At 43.7% G+C, this 16,739-nt stretch overlaps 1 protein-coding gene across 10 annotated transcripts in view; it reads left to right on the plus strand.

The window, feature by feature from the left end:
- Positions 1-16,739, plus strand: part of PIGQ (phosphatidylinositol glycan anchor biosynthesis class Q) — a 72,426-nt gene that overhangs the window by 23,041 nt on the left and 32,646 nt on the right. For 9 of the 10 annotated variants that reach the window (XM_075132882.1, XM_048866196.2, XM_075132880.1 and 6 more), the window contains exons 5-9: positions 3,428-3,554; positions 4,765-4,918; positions 7,428-7,539; positions 11,736-11,816; positions 12,859-12,973. In XM_075132882.1, coding sequence (XP_074988983.1) covers positions 3,428-3,554; positions 4,765-4,918; positions 7,428-7,539; positions 11,736-11,816; positions 12,859-12,973 — 589 coding nt within the window. The remainder of the gene's footprint in view (positions 1-3,427; positions 3,555-4,764; positions 4,919-7,427; positions 7,540-11,735; positions 11,817-12,858; positions 12,974-16,739) is intronic. The other variant, XM_075132885.1, reaches the window with a different exon arrangement.

Below are 16,739 nucleotides of genomic sequence, written 5' to 3' on the forward strand. Positions count from 1 at the left end.
CCATCTCACTCTTGCACCTGAGAAGACAAAAGAAGCAGCCATTGGACTCTGGAGGAGGGGTCCTGACCTTAAGAGTTTGGTCAGTTATACTGTGGGAAGCATATGGTGAGAAATTTTGTTTTAAATCTAATATAGTTTGTCAGGCACTAGAACGAGTTTTATCTTTATTTTTCTTGTAACCATTTCTGACTCCTGTACCTCATTGCTTGTACTCCCTTAAAATCTCTCTCTTTGTAGTTAATAAACTTGTTTTGTTGTTTTATCTAATCCAGTGTGTTTAAGCTAAAGTGTCTGAATAACTCCATTTAGGGTGGCAAGTTGTGTGTATATTATTCTCTTAAAGAAATAATGGACTTAATATATTTGGACTGTCCAGGAGAGGGCTGGGCAGTATAAGGCATAATTTCTGGGGGGGGAAATCCAGAACTGGGAGTGTGTTGGGGCGCCCTGCTGTATAACGAAGGCTGGTGAGAGTCAGGGTGTGACTGGCAGGCTGCAGTTACACAAACACATTTGGGAGGGACCTGCATGCTAGCAGGCTGTTTGTGAGCAGTCCAGATTGGAAGCTACAACAGTAAGGCATTGCAAGGCACCCCAGGTTGCATGGCAAGGGTGACCTAGCCCCTGACTGGTTTGGATTGCACTCTGGTATGTCACACCTTCCCACTAGCCCTGTCTGTGGAGACAAAAAAAAATAGGTATGTCACTTTCTCCTTTTCCAGCTGCCAGCACTGTAAGCCCAACCTGCTGTGTGGAAATCAAGCTGTGCTCCTCCCCCATCATTCCTCATCCCCAGTGATAATGATTCAGCACGTAGCTGACAATTGTCGATACTACACAAGACATCATCGGCTCCAGCTCCCTCTTTCACAGCTTGACTAGCTGTGCAGTGCTGACTATAATAACAAGTTGCTTTTGTCAGTAACTGAAGCAGATGTGATTCAGAGGCATCTAAGGAATAGCTCTGTGCAGTACAAAAGGCCTGTTTTGGAGTCAGCTGTCTGAATGTATAGTGGAATAACCTTTCTTAGTTCCATATCTGCCCTAACCTCCTCCTATACACCTTACCACTTCCTCTGCTCAATCCAAGCTTCCCTGCTGGCAGCTCCAGACTCTGCCTTCTTCCACACTGCCCCTTCTCCCAAAAGCCTCACAATAGATCTTCTACACTAAGTCCTCTTCCCTGTCTGAAAAAGAAACAAAACCTTCTAACTCCCCATCTTCTCTGTGAAGTGTTGTGGTTAGAAAGGCCAATCCCACATCCCATGCTGTCTATGTTCTGTATTAGTTTTGCTCATTTAAACTGTAAGGTCTTTGGGGCAGACACCTGTTTATTACCTGTCACAGATCGTGCCTCAATTAAACCATGCTGAATATTTCTGATCCTATACTAGTGATAACTGAATGCATCTCAAGTCAGATTTTAAAACAAGTCCTTTGTCGGTTATATTCTGCTAATCCATAAATAAAACAAGGAGAAAAGATGTTAATTTTGTTGTTGTTGTTACTATTATTATTATTATTATTTATTTATTAATTATAGTCCAGTAGTGCCTAGAAGCCAGGGCCTGTTCTGCTAGGCACTGTACAAACATATATCAGAAAGACAGTTTTTAGCTTTTGAACAGCTATGGTTTGCTCTGAGTTTTATGAGACCTCCCATTAAGAGCGCTTCTTTGCCTGTGCCCCGCTACCTATCCTGAACGGGCCTGTCATTCTCCTTTGATGCCACACCCATGGTCAAAGTTTCTATTGAGAAGAACCGGTGCACTGCAGTTAAAGAAATTCATTCCAGACTGAGCTGATCTAAACTACTTTAGCTGTGTTCTCAAGGTTAGTGATGCTCCCACAGCACTAATGAATTAATGAACTAACTAATTAATGAAATGACTTCCATGTAATGCACTACATTTCATCTATTAATATCCAACACATTCAGTATTAACGACTGCACCTAGAGGATCGGACTCTTAAAGTCATGTATTTTAGTCTATTTCTTCTTGCTGTCCATTGGCTCTAAAGCATCCAACAGCAAAAAAAAAAAAAAGCCACAAGAGGCTACACCCCAGGGCCTGCAAAGTACAAACCCTACAAAGTAACAACAGCCATGACACAATGCAGGAATGCTCAGCAATAGTCAGGATTTAACTACAAACTGGAGTCATCTAAGGACTCCAGTAATTTTCTGTACCAGAAAACAACCTTGCAGAAGGACTGCTCTCAAACATTTAAATGTTTAATTAAAATTTAAAAAAAAACTTTTGCTAAGTTACAGCTGCAACATTTTAAATATTAACGGAGTTCTATTTATAAAGTATCTGGCACTTCTTTCTCAACGAGGGCCAGATTCATTGGTACAAGCCAGCCCTGGCTTGCAATGAGTGTTTTAAGGGATGTGAGGGCAAAGGAGAGTGGATGAGATGAACAGACAATCCTGTTGGCAAGGAAAACCATGTTCACTTTGCAAATGTAACCTGTAACTGCTACTAAACGAAAAGTATGTGTGGCTGTTATGTTTATAAATTCAGCAATGTCTGTGTGACCCTAGGATGAAAAGACATGCACATGCATCATTGGAAGATTAGGTCCATAATCCATCAGTCTTGGGTACCAAGTCTAGATTCTCCTGCATAATCCACCATTGTAGGCATATGTTTGATTTTGGTTATGTATGTGATTTGGGCATCTAACTCCCTTAGGCTTTCTCTTCATTGACACAAAGATGTTTTTTTAGATCAAGGTAACTAACGTGATAGTTATCTTGTTGTACAAAGTGGAGACAAGGCACTTGTAGTGTTTACTGCGAGGTTACTAGCCGAGATCTGCCCTATGTCCCCCTCCCATGGCTGACCTCACCTAATTTATCTTGTGGGAAACACTACAAGTGCCTTGTCTCTACTGTGTTTTTGCAGCAGGATAACTGCACACCTTATTGTCAATGAAGACATAGCCTCAAGCTCTCCTGAAAATCCCAGCCTATTTGTATAGCAGTCTTCCTCTGACCAATTTCTCTACCCATCTTAACTATTTGATCATCTCTAATGTATGTCATTTTGGGTAACCTGCTTACTCAGCTCTCAAGAGTTATCATTACCCCATGAGATCCTTCTGTAAAAATCACCCAGGTTGCTCTTCTCCCTGCAAAGGGGTTGTCAGAAGCACAATCTGTGATTTAATTTCTGACAAGGCTTCTAAGGAGATCCTGCTCTTAGGTGGTGGTATCTTAAGATTCAGACAGGGTTCGCTGGCTCATTGTGAGGTATATGCTATTTCTCATGTAACTCCTATAGTATTTTTTATGCCTCCGAGGCAGTTTTTCCCCAAAGATTTTAGAGGAATGGTGAGATTTTTCCAAAGCTATCAGTGCACGTGGGGAGTGTTGTGCCCGTACAGTGTAATTAACATTGCTTGTCTCCTTATGTTGCAGCATATAGCCAAAGAGCTCCAGGACCTGCTTCAGTGGCTAATGGGAGTGCCAGCTGGTTTAAAAATGAACCGGGCATTGGACCAGGTGTTGGGCCGGTTCTTCCTTTATCACATTCACCTGTGGATTAGTAAGTGCAGTTGTTTAACCTTTCATCTTTCCTTCTCACTTCTCCCTCCCTAGTGTCTAAGATTGTCCTAGTGATGTATAATGAATCAAAATTTGTATTGCAAGGACATACTGGTCTCTGAATCTTTCTGGTCTGGGAACGTGAGCCAAATTTGGATTCATGGAATCCACACAGGGAAATGTTATGAATTATACCTGATAGGACATGGACACAACTGCTGCGAATTATACCTGATAGGACACGCGCAGTATCTAAGGAACACTCCTCCTGGTGCATGATGTGCTTGCTTTTAGACAATGGTGGGCCCCAAACCAAAATGAAGTCACATGTGCTAACTTTTCCTTAACAGAAACGATGCAAATAAGTACAGTGCTCAGCTAGTTACTTTGCAGAAAGTAAGAGACATAGTGGAGCTAATTTATTTGGTAACAGTGATGGTCGGTGTCCAGGAGTAGGTCCAGGTTCCCCTGTAAACTTTATCTGCCCTACAAAGGGTAGTGCAACAGTGTGGTGGTAGGGAAATTTTATTTGGGGGTTGAAGTACAGGACCTGTCCTGTAACTGACTTCAGTTTAGTTTACAGCACTTCTAACTGCATTCTTCCCCCCAATTTGAAACAGAATCTCACTGGTCATAAGGATACCTTTTATGTTGGAAAATAGCCACGTTGGACACAGAATCCTTAGTAACTGTGACTGTCTGTCTGTTAATGAATGAAGCAGAGCTCTGGTTTTCCAAGGTTTCACCCTACCTTGATGATGATCAGAGAAGCTTCATGCCACTAAAAATGTTGCACAGACCATTTTCACAACAACTCCTTTGTGATGGTTTCTGTTGGAGTAGGAAATTTTGGTGAAAATGTATCAGTAATTGATTAGTATGTTCCTGAGAAATTTACCCCAGAGGATAAAGGAATAACAAGATGATCTTGTCTGGACAGGCTGAGCAGGTTTTTATGTGTCTCACTAAGACACACCTGGGCTGAGAGGATTGGGAAGGAAATGGGTGGTATTTGCCAGTCATTGTAGATGTAAGATGGCAGTCTAAGAGAATTTGCTATTTTTACTTTCATATGATCTTGATTCTGATCTCTGCAACAACATTCTGTGAGGGGGGGGAGAGAGAAGCTGAGGCCATCAAGCGTTTTATCTGAGGCTCCGGAGAACAAATAAATACCCTTTGTACAGTGTTACTCTTCCAACTTCCACCAGGCTATATCCACCTGATGTCTCCATTCATTGAGATGATCCTCTGGTATGTTGGCCTGTCAGCCTGTCTGGGCCTGACTGTAGCGCTTTCCATCCTCTCTGACATCATTGCACTCCTGACCTTCCATATCTACTGCTTCTATGTCTATGGAGCCAGGTGGGTGTATTTGACCTGTTTGTTTCTCAAGTATATCTAGTCCAAAAATCATATTGGGCCTAGTTGATCCCTGGTGTGACCCCATTGATTTAACAGGGGTAAAGCAGAAATTAGTTTGGCCAGTTATGTCCAAATGATTGAGTCTCAGCATTGAGCTGTACAAGCATCCCAAGTGTCTTAAATATAAGTGTCTTCTCCCCTTCGACAGTGGCGGTTAGAAAAGTAAAACTATGCTTAGGATTGGAATGAGAGAGATCAGTTTGCCCAGGCGTCCTAGATTTGAGGGGATAACTTGTGTTTAAGGCTGCTCCAGAAGTGACTTCTCCGGGCCCTAGGGTTGCCAACCCTCCAGGATTGTCCCGGAGTCTCCAGGAATTAAAGATTATGTCATGTCATGAAACCTCCAGAAATACATTCAATCAAAACTGGCACCCCTACCTCTCCCTTGCTTCAGAGGATTGCATCCATATGGAGTAACCTGTCGGATTTTCAACTGCAACACTCAGATTGCCCGATTTGTGGTTAAATTGCTGCTGTATTACCCCCTATGCCCCACTAGAGGGCCATGTGCACTTTACGGTCACAGGGAAATGGGTACAAACTGGGAAGGCCAAGGATATGTGTGTAAATGGCTGATGCTCATTCTGCCTTTTGTGTCACATTCTGTACTAGGTATGTCAGAGCTATTCTTGCAATAAGAATTCAAAACAAAATACGTTCGGTTTATGATCTACATTAACATGGGGGCATCCTTTAAATCACAAACTGTGATAGAGAATAGCAGCTTTATAGAGGAGACAAAATAGCGGAGGGAGTAAATAGGGGAAGCTACTGTCTAATAAGTATAGAGACCGCATTTTCCCAGCAGGGCGGTGGGGAGGTTAGAGGTACAGTACATTGAGTAGAGCAGAAGGAATTTCAGAGGAGTCTGCCCAGGCAAAGTTCATACGTAATTCTGGGAATGGTTAGAGGTAGAGAGACGTCTAATTTAAGAATCTTACTGTTACAATTAGAGAGCTTAGGACTAATAGCAATATTGCCTCGTAGGAAACTCATCCACAGAGCTCTTTTACTTGAAGTCTCTCCTTCTGGCTGTAGAGAGTGCATGAAGGGCTCTGTTCCTCTTAGGGAGGGGACAGGGTGGGCAGGGGCGAAAAAGGCAGAAGCTCTGTCCATGCCAAGCACTTCTGTCTTGTGGGCTTTGGCGTGCCAGTCTGCAGGGTTCATGTATCCTTGTTAGAAGTATAGCTACACAAGACACTTCCTCGTGAGGCCTGCATCAAGCTAACTCAGCTGTTGAGAATGACCTGTGGTGGGGAGGGAGAACCAGGCTGTGAGCTCAAAATACCCAAATAATAAAATTACCACAAAATCCTGGAAATTGAGCAACTGGGAGGAAAACTTCTGCAGCAAATGAATGCTGTTTAAGTGGCAAATTCACTGGCCGAGGAAATACGGAGTTCTTGGGGGTCTGTTTCCAAGGTAGCCACATGGTGAATAAATGACACCAGGAATACATATACAGATTGACACAGAAGGTATGGCAATATCAGACAGGTAGGTCATTGACACTTGACATTAGGTCATTGATTGCTTGGGACTGGGCATGTGCAGTATTAGTAAAAGGAATGAGAAAAGTGTGCACCAATCAGAGGAATTTGGTGCACAAAGGTTGAGTTGCACCAAGGTGCACAAAGGTCTTGGGAGCACTGTAGCCTATGGATTACTGTGCTGTTCTGAGCTTTACCAGCTCATTAGTAGCATTATACTAGTCTCTTCATGCTTTATGCTCCTTTCAGCTGTTTTCCTTTGTTTTATAAGATTTCCCCATTTCCACAATAGTGGTTTAGTGTTTTAACTGACTATATATTTTAATTGCACTCACAAAACTATGCTAAAAGAACAGTAGGTTTGCAAAGTCAAGTACTCCAAAGTTAGGAAATGCCAGAAATAAGGTTGTCTGTGTAACCCTTGTGCATATGCATTAGGATAAACTCTTTACATAGGAATTATTATTAATGATCAATTATTATCTCTTATATAGTGCTTTTCATCAGCAGATATCAGTAGATTGCATTTCGTAATCTTTAATGTATCTATTCTCACAACATCCCTGTGGGGTATGGAACTAGAATTATCTCCATTGTACAGATGGGAACTGAGGCACAGGAAAGCTAAGGGTCTCGCCCAATGTCACCCAGGAAGTCTGTGGCAGAGCAGGAAATTGAACCCAGGTCTCCCAAGTCCTAGGCCAGTGTGCTAACCACTATTTTTCCCTGTCTCATTCAGTGCGCAGGCTGGACACTGCTCACTGAACGAACAGCTATTCAATATTTTGTTTTATCTCTTTGGTCAGTGTGTTTTGTCTCCTTGAATTTGTGTGACTTCATTAGATTCACATCCTGCCCCTGCTGAACTGAGAGTGTGTGTGTATAGCAATGGTAGTTGCTTTGTGGTATAGGTGGGGATCTCTTGGTTCTAATTTGTGGTGATTCTCCCCTTTGCACAGGCTCTACTGCCTGAAGATCTATGGCTTGTCATCTCTCTGGCGCCTGTTCCGCGGGAAGAAGTGGAATGTCCTGAGACAGCGGGTGGATTCCTGCTCCTATGACTTGGATCAGGTAGTGGCAGAGCGTCAAGGAGGTGCTGTGATAACTCTGGCCACAAAGTCCTGCAGCATGACCTGATCTTGCCTCATTTAATATTGGTATACAGACCACCAACTGCTCAATTATATCCAAAATGAGTACAGCTCTTGGCAAGTTTTCTACATGGCTCCTCAAGCAAATTCTTGGCTACATCTGCTGTACCCCAAATCCATTCCTCCCCATATTCAAGGGAACTGATCCTGTGAGGTGCTGAGCAGTCGTAGCAATGTCAGTGAGAATTGCAGATGCTCACCACCTCTCAGGGTAAGGGTAGAGGAGTGGATGTGTGGGAGGGAGACAATTTAAATAATTATAGTGGTGCCCAGCAGTGTTGCCATAGTAACATGCTTCTTAATGTTTCTATTAAAAGACCCTATTTAATTCACATTGGGTTGGAGCTTGGCCCACACATTTTCACCAGCATGTAGAAAAAAATTTTCTGGAATATTGTAAATCTGCTTTTTAAACTCTAAAATGCCACGGAAACAACATGAAAGTTGGTCAGAGCCAGGCTTCTCTGGCCTGATTTTAAAAGAATAATTTAAATGGCCCTGAATAAAAAAGCTGCTTGGCACACTATTTTATATTTTCACTTACCTTGAGCTTGAGAATTCCAGGTACAATGATAAACACACTGAGAGAGCGGCTAGCCTCATTACAGCTTCCAAGCTTGCGTTTGTAATCTCTGTTAAAGTGCTATTTGGTAGCTTCCAGGACCAGTGTATCTCAGTGAATTGCAACAGATAATCTTAAGCCTCTTATACAAAACTAGAGGAGCTACTTTTTCCTCTTTTCCCCAGTGACAGGAAAATAAGAACATCAGGGTCAGAAAGGCTGTGTGCGCTACAGCAGGGTTCGAGCTCATTGTATATTGATGATAATGGATTTGGCGCTAAGAGCCTCATCCTGCTGACATTGAAGCCAGTGGGAGTTTTGTCATTGGCTTCTGTGGGAACAGACTTTCAAAGCACAGACGTGAAAAGACTTTCTGAGATGCTAATACATGATGATTTTGCTAAGTAAAGGTGGGGGATGAGAGAGGAGCCTTTATTTGAAAAAAAAAAAAACCCCAGCTGTAAACTAGAAGTTGGCTAGGAGTGAGTTATAGTGTATTTCTGGTTATGTACTTAAATCCATGATGTGGATCTGCCTCTGGGGAAGGAACCTCTGGATACTATACTGAAGAAATAGAATCATAGAATATCAGGGTTGGAAGGGACCTCAGGAGGTCATCTAGTCCAACCCCCCGCTCAAAGCAGGACCAATCCCCAATTAAATGATCCCAGCCAGGGCTTTGTCAAGCCTGACCTTAAAAACTTCTAAGGAAGGAGATTCTACCACCTCCCTAGGTAACGCATTCCAGTGTTTCACCACCCTCCTAGTGAAAAAGTTTTTCTTAATATCCAACCTAAACCTCCCCCACTGCAACTTGAGACCATTACTCCTTTTCCTGTCCTCTTCTACCACTGAGAATAGTCTAGAACCATCCTCTCTGGAACCACCTCTCAGGTAGTTGAAAGCAGCTATCAAATCCCCCCTCATTCTTCTCTTCCGCAGACTAAACAATCCCCGTTCCCTCAGCCTCTCCTCATAAGTCATGTGTTCCAGACCCCTAATCATTTTTGTTGCCCTTCGCTGGACTGTCTCCAATTTATCCACATCCTTCTTGTAGTGTGGGGCCCAAAACTGGACATAGTACTCCAGATGAGGCCTCACCAATGTCGAATAGAGGGGACGATCACGTCCCTCGATCTGCTCGCTATGCCCCTACTTGTACATCCCAAAATGCCGTTGGCCTTCTTGGCAACAAGGGCACACTGCTGACTCATATCCAGCTTCTCGTCCACTGTCACCCCTAGGTCCTTTTCCGCCGAACTCCTGCCTAGCCATTCGGTCCCTAGTCTGTAGCTGTGCATTGGGTTCTTCCATCCTAAGTGCAGGACCCTGCACTTATCCTTATTGAACCTCATCAGATTTCTTTTGGCCCAATCCTCCAATTTGTCTAGGTCCCTCTGTATCCTATCCCTGCCCTCCAGCGTATCTACCACTCCTCCCAGTTTAGTATCATCCGCAAATTTGCTGAGAGTGCAATCCACACCATCCTCCAGATCATTTATGAAGATATTGAACAAAACCGGCCCCAGGACCGACCCCTAGGGCACTCCACTTGACACCGGCTGCCAACTAGACATGGAGCCATTGATCACTACCCGTTGAGCCCGACAATCTAGCCAACTTTCTACCCACCTTATAGTGCATTCATCCAGCCCATACTTCTTTAACTTGCTGACAAGAATACTGTGGGAGACTCTGTCAAAAGCTTTGCTAAAGTCAAGAAACAATACATCCACTGCTTTCCCTTCATCCACAGAACCAGTAATCTCATCATAGAAGGCGATTAGATTAGTCAGGCGTGACCTTCCCTTGATGAATCCATGCTGACTGTTCCTGATCACTTTCCTCTCATGTAAGTACTTCAGGATTGATTCCTTGAGGACCTGCTCCATGATTTTTCCAGGGACTGAGGTGAGGCTGACTGGCCTGTAGTTCCCAGGATCCTCCTTCTTCCCTTTTTTAAAGATTGGCACTACATTAGCCTTTTTCCAGTCATCCGGGACTTCCCCCGTTCGCCACGAGTTTTCAAAGATAATGGCCAATGGCTCTGCAATCACAGCCGCCAATTCCTTCAGCACTCTCGGATGCAACTCATCCGGCCCCATGGACTTGTGCACGTCCAGCTTTTCTAAATAGTCCCTAACCACCTCTTTCTCCACAGAGGGCTGGCCATCTATTCCCCATGTTGTGATGCCCAGCGCAGCAGTCTGAGAGCTGACCTTGTTAGTGAAGACAGAGGCAAAAAAAGCATTGAGTACATTAGCTTTTTCCACGTCCTCTGTCACTAGGTTGCCTCCCTCATTCATTAAGGGGCCCACACTTTCCTTGGCTTTCTTCTTGTTGCCAACATACCTGAAGAAACCCTTCTTGTTACTCTTGACATCTCTCGCTAGCTGCAGCTCCAGGTGCGATTTGGCCCTCCTGATTTCATTCCTACATGCCCGAGCGATATTTTTATACTCTTCCCTGGTCATATGTCCGACCTTCCACTTCTTGTAAGCTTCTTTTTTATGTTTAAGATCCGCTAGGATTTCACCGTTAAGCCAAGCTGGTCGCCTGCCATATTTACTGTTCTTTCGACACATCGGGATGGTTTGTCTTTGTAACCTCAACAAGGATTCCTTGAAATACAGCCCGCTCTCCTGGACTCCTTTCCCCTTCATGTTAGTCCCCCAGGGGATCCTACCCATCCATTCCCTGAGGGAGTCGAAGTCTGCTTTCCTGAATCCAGGGTCCGTATTCTGCTGCTTACCTTTCTTCCCTGTGTCAGGATCCTGAACTCAACCAACTCATGGTCACTGCCTCCCAGATTCCCATCCACTTTTGCTTCCCCTACAAATTCTTCCTGGTTTGTGAGCAGCAGGTCAAGAAAAGCTCCCCCCCCTAGTTGGCTCCTCTAGAACTTGCACCAGGAAATTGTCCCCTACGCTTTCCAAAAGCTTCCTGGATTGTCTATGCACCGCTGTATTGCTCTCCCAGCAGATATCAGGAAAATTAAAGTCACCCATGAGAACCAGGGCGTGCGATCTAGTAGCTTCTGCGAGCTGCCGGAAGAAAGCCTCATCCACCTCATCCCCCTGGTCCGGTGGTCTATAGCAGACTCCCACCACTACATCACTCTTGTTGCTCACACTTCTAAACTTAATCCAGAGACACTCAGGTTTTTCTGCAGTTTCGTACTGGAGCTCTGAGCAGTCATACTGCTCCCTTACATACAGTGCTACTCCCCCACCTTTTCTGCCCTGCCTGTCCTTCCTGAACATGATGATGCATTATTATCCTGTATCCTCTCTGTTATGGAAAATGTAATCTAAAGCTAAAGAGTCAGGTTGGAGCTATGTTGATATATGCCAGGCATTTATTGGAGGCAGGATCACTGGAAGTATTCCGAGTAATTAAGTATTATTCACCAACAAGATGGGCTCAGAAGCAATGGCGTGGGGAGAGGGGTATTGAGAATCTTCCACATGCCCACAGTCTAACCACTTAATACTATCTAAATTTCTTGTGCCAGTACTCAACTAACAATAGTTTATTGTGTCTTTTTTCCCCAGTTATTCATTGGCACTTTGTTATTTACAATCCTGCTGTTTCTTCTGCCCACAACTGCACTGTATTACTTGGTGTTTACCCTGGTAAGATTCAACCCTTAGAGATGGTCATATCTCATCTACGTATGTGAGTGAAGTATAAAAAAGATTCCTAGTTATTTTCCCCCATCCCCATACAAATATATTCCTATGACTGTCCCAGGAAGGGTTCTTGCCCACAGGCAATGTGGACCAAGCAGATGGAATTCAGGATACACACTTGTGTTTCTCTGAAGGGAATTCCCAGAAAATTAAAGTCATCAGGACAAACTGCTCCACTGTCTTTCCCTGGAGCCATATTTAATCTTTCCCTGCCATTTAGTGGGGTGGCTGCACCTCTGGTTTGACCCAGAACTTTTCCATCTGGAAATTAACCTTTTCCATTAAAATCTACTTGGCAAGACTTTTGCGGGGAGGGAATCGAACTCTTTGTCCAATCTGACCAGTCCGATTTGAGACATGGATGCACATTTTTCCGCTAAGAGCTGGAACCTTCACATAATTTTAGCCTCTCTTTTGAAAGGGAGAAGGGTAAAAATAGTACAGGACTCAAATGAGTTTGAGAGAAAAAATGATTGATAGTATGACAAAAGGAGGTGCTCAAATCAGCGACAGTGAGGGGCTGTGTGAGGATACTAAGCAGGGAACTCATTTCTAACTGGCGTGCTCCTGCTTAAATGCTCTATAAAGGGATTCTTCAGTCACCAGCAAGCTATTTCTAGAGACAAGGGTTTGCACCTATTTGCCAGCAGCTTTTAGACAGAGCGAGGGATGCTATTGAAAACAGAAGCCTGAACTCCCCACATCAGCCTTTGATATGCTGGCCCATTATCTGAAAGTAGAGCATACCACATGTTTTTGCCACTGGCACCAAGGTTACTGTTATAGACTTAAGGCAAGATTCTTAAGGAGCCTGACTCTGACAGGGTGGGTGCTTAGCACTTTCTGAAAATCTGACCCCTTGAAGATGCCTTGTGGTGAGCATCCGCAACTTGAAGCCCCCCAAATCGCTAGTCCCTTCTGATATTGTTAGCCCAACTGCTTACCTCAGTCCTGCCTGTTTACATAACGAACTGTTTCTTTTTAGCTCCGTCTGCTGGTGGTGGTTGTGCAGGGCCTGATTCATCTGCTCGTGGACCTCATTGACTCTCTGCCCCTTTATTCAGTCATCCTTCGGCTCTGCAGATCCTACAGACTTGCAGGTTGGTCCTACACCACCACGCAGGCTTCTGCATTCACAGTGGTATTGTGAGTGGGCTTGATCTAATGCACAGGTAGCTTATTGCACTGAAAGAGGCAGGGTGCCTGAAAAGTACTCAGGTTCCTAATGCAAAATCCATGCACTTGTCAATACTATTAACCAGTTATCCTGCGACGCCTGATGATAAAGTCAGTGGAAACTAATGTGACGCTAAAGCTGAGTCATAGGCAACGTTATAAAGAACACTGAAACAAAAGGTGCCATTCAACTATACAGCTTTTAAATCAGTTCATCTTATTTATAGCAGAATAAGCCAGCTGGGTCAAGTAAACAGGGTCTGGTCCAAACCTCAAATCCTCTGATATTCAGATAAGTTGTTAACTTGTGGTTTTCTCTTTGATTTTCACCCATCCCAATGTGGCTGGGAACCAAGGTATAGATAGACTTCAAGAGAATCTGTTCTTCAGAAAAGATAGATCCTCAGGTTGCATTGACTTCTGTGGAGTTATACTGATTTGCATTAGCTAAGGATCTGACCTGTGGTTTCTAGCTTAATTTCAGAACTCAAAAACTCTGACAGGTTTCAGAGTACCAGCTGTGTTAGTCTGTATCTGCAAAAAGAAAAGGAGTACTTGTGGCACCTTAGAGACTAACAAATTTATTTGAGCATAAGCTTTCGTCAGCTACAGCTCACTTCATTGGATGCATTCCGATAAGCATCCACCTTTTTGAGGTTAACCTGTCCCCATTTCAAAGTTACTTTCTGCCAAGCCACTATTTGACAGCCATTTTTGGGACCAGGCTAAAGGATTGCACTGAAATGGGGTTAGCTGAAAACAGAGATAGCTCAACCAATTTAAATCAAGCAGGCTAAACCACAGGCCCCAAGCAAGTTTAAGAATATGAAGCACAGAGTTCTAAAAGCAAGAAACAGCGTGAAGAGCTTGATCATCACCGAACCAAAGCCAGTCATCAAATGGGAAGGAAGCCCGAGGCTGATGATAGTGGCCTTTTCTACTGGAGATATGCCAGGTTCAGCTTTGGGAGCAAACGTGGGGAATGCTACCAACAAAGTTGCTTTCCAGTACCTGTTGTCAGTAGGTCTCCATGTATTGAGTTGCAGGAAGTTCTTGATCTATAGGAGCTGTCTTTGTGGGACAGGAAATGCAGCTGAAGAAAGTTGTCCAGTAAACTGCAAGTGATTAGCTGGAAGGAAATCATGTTGATATTGATAAATAATAGATAAATAACTTCTCTATGATACCATCCGGCCTTCAAGATGAAGGAAAATGAAAATATATTAGGACCCTTGTTCAGGAGGGACATCATGGGAGGACATCTTTTAGGGTTTCCATGGTCTCTGACCACCCCCAACCCAGAACAGGAACATTTTATCTGAGAGAGGTAGGGAGAGAAAGGATCTGATCAAAATTCAAAGCAGAGATAGCTCTTCAAGATCCAGCATTCTTTCATTTCCTTCCTGCTTGGTTTCTGTCACCAATTACAGAGTCCTATCCCAATGGTATTGCTTTTTTCACCTTGGAAAGATCATGAAGGTTGTTTCAACACTCTGAATTTATTACTTTACTATCACTGAGGATTTAGTGAGGTGTTTAACTGCAGCTCAGTTCACTCCTGACATCTGGCCTCTGATTTCCTTGGCTTAGACTCTGAATTGACAAAACTCTGGTATTCATGTCACCTAAACAAGTGTAGATGGGTAATGATCAATCCATAGGTTAGGAGTCTATAGATCTTACTCCTTCACACCTAAAGTGAAATGTTTTTATAAAACCACCTGGAAATCTATCAAATCTGTAGTCCTCCAGCCAAGAGAGCTGTACGCCCAGCAGTGACAAAAGAAAGACAGACTGAAGCAAGCTGTCCTGAGTTAGGGTAGATGCACTCTGGGGTTAGAACAGTTTTTCTCTTGAAGGTGGCATTATGTAGTGGGTGAGGCACTGCACTGAGAGTCAGGGAAACTGGGTTTTGTTTCTGGCTCGGCCACTGACCTGCTGTGTGACCTTTGGCAAGTTGGTTCATGGTCCAGCCTGGCATTCAGGCAGGAGAAGCTCAAGTGTTCTTGCTCTGCTCGTCCTCTCTGCAGCATTTGATACTATTTGATCATTCCTGTCCCATCTCAAATAAGTTGCTGGCATGAATAGAAGTGCCCTGAAATGGCTCAGATACATCCTGTCAGACTGAATGCAGAACGTCACTATGAGCAACCGTTCTTCCTTGTCCAGAGCCCTCACCTACTAACACCCACAGGGCTCAGTCTTCTACTTGGTATTATTCACCATCTATATGAAACCACTGGGAGCCATTGAGGCAACATGGGCTGAAGTGCCAGCAGATGGCACCCCGTTCTACATCTCCTTTGTGACAAATGTAAACAGCATCATTTCCCAGCTTTCATCAATAACTGACCGGAATAAACACCTGGATGACAAGTTCCTGACTTGAGCTGAACCCAGACAAGACTGAGGTGATGCTGGCTGGCAGAGGGAAGTGCTTCAAAGATCTTGCCTCCTCTATAATGCTCTGCACTGTCAAGGGAATCTGCCTTCAAATTTCTTAAGTCCCCAGCCTTGGGGTCCTTTTGGATTCCTTGGAACTATTGAATGCCTAAGTAGTCATGGTAACAAAAAATGTCCACTACCATCTGTGTCTGGCCAGAAGAGTGTGCTCCATCCTATTGGATAGAGATCTGCCCATAACAATCCATTCATTCATGACCGCCAGGCTTGATTACTGCAACTCATTACATCTGGGAATGAAGCCACAGGCTACAAAATGTGGAAGCCTGTCTACTTAGCAACACAGATCACCAGAACGCATCACCCTGGTGCTTTGCTTTGCGCTGGTTCCCCAATTAATCCAGAATCCAGTTCAAGGTCTCTGTCTTGATATTTAAAGTGCCTCATGGGATTGGCCATTGCTACGTGAGAAATACCTCTCCCTCCATCACCATGACCTTCCACAACATTTACCTTCCACTGGAACAGTGAAACTGTGATCCTATAGGGGAGCCTCATGTGGAGAGTGAATTCCCCATTCTAAGGTCCGGTTGCTATGTAAATTCTGCTTTACACAGGAGCTGGACTTTAGACTAGGGAATTCACTCCGACAAGAGACAAGAATGACCACAGGCCTCACCAGTTGCAGAACTTAAATGTCATACTCCTTTGTCTTAGCTTTCCCTTAATTTCTATACACACACACACACACACACTAACCTAATCTAAAGATTAAGAAGGGGGAGAGATTATTTTTGTTTTTAAAAAATTTGGGATGCACTTAAATACTACAGTGATGGGGCCATATAAGTACTTATATAAAGGGTTTTATTTCTGATTCTACAGCTGACCTTGGACAAGTCATTTCAGCGCTCTGTGCCTCAGTTTCCCCATCTGTAAAAAGGGATAATAATATAGACCTGCTTTGTAGGAGTGTTCTGCAGGAAGTGTTTTGAGAACCTCCAATGAAAGGCCCCTCTATAAAGTGAAAAATACTGTATTCTCCCTCTTTTAAATGTTACGTTAAGCATTGTTATGTAGAATATGTCATAGCTTGGATCCACCATCTTCCCTGTCTGACTTTAAGGTACTGTGGGATTTAGTGAGCCCTGGAGGGAATACAAAAGTGAAAACTGGAGTGGCAGCTGCAGCAGTTAATAGCATGCTGAAAATGTATGAATGCCTTCGTTGTGATCAATAGTCATTGATTTTTTTGAATTTACTCAAATATCTTTGTGTCATCCACTA

The sequence above is a fragment of the Caretta caretta genome, chromosome 10, assembly GCF_965140235.1.
Source record: "Caretta caretta isolate rCarCar2 chromosome 10, rCarCar1.hap1, whole genome shotgun sequence".
NCBI classification, from domain to species: Eukaryota; Metazoa; Chordata; order Testudines; family Cheloniidae; genus Caretta; species Caretta caretta.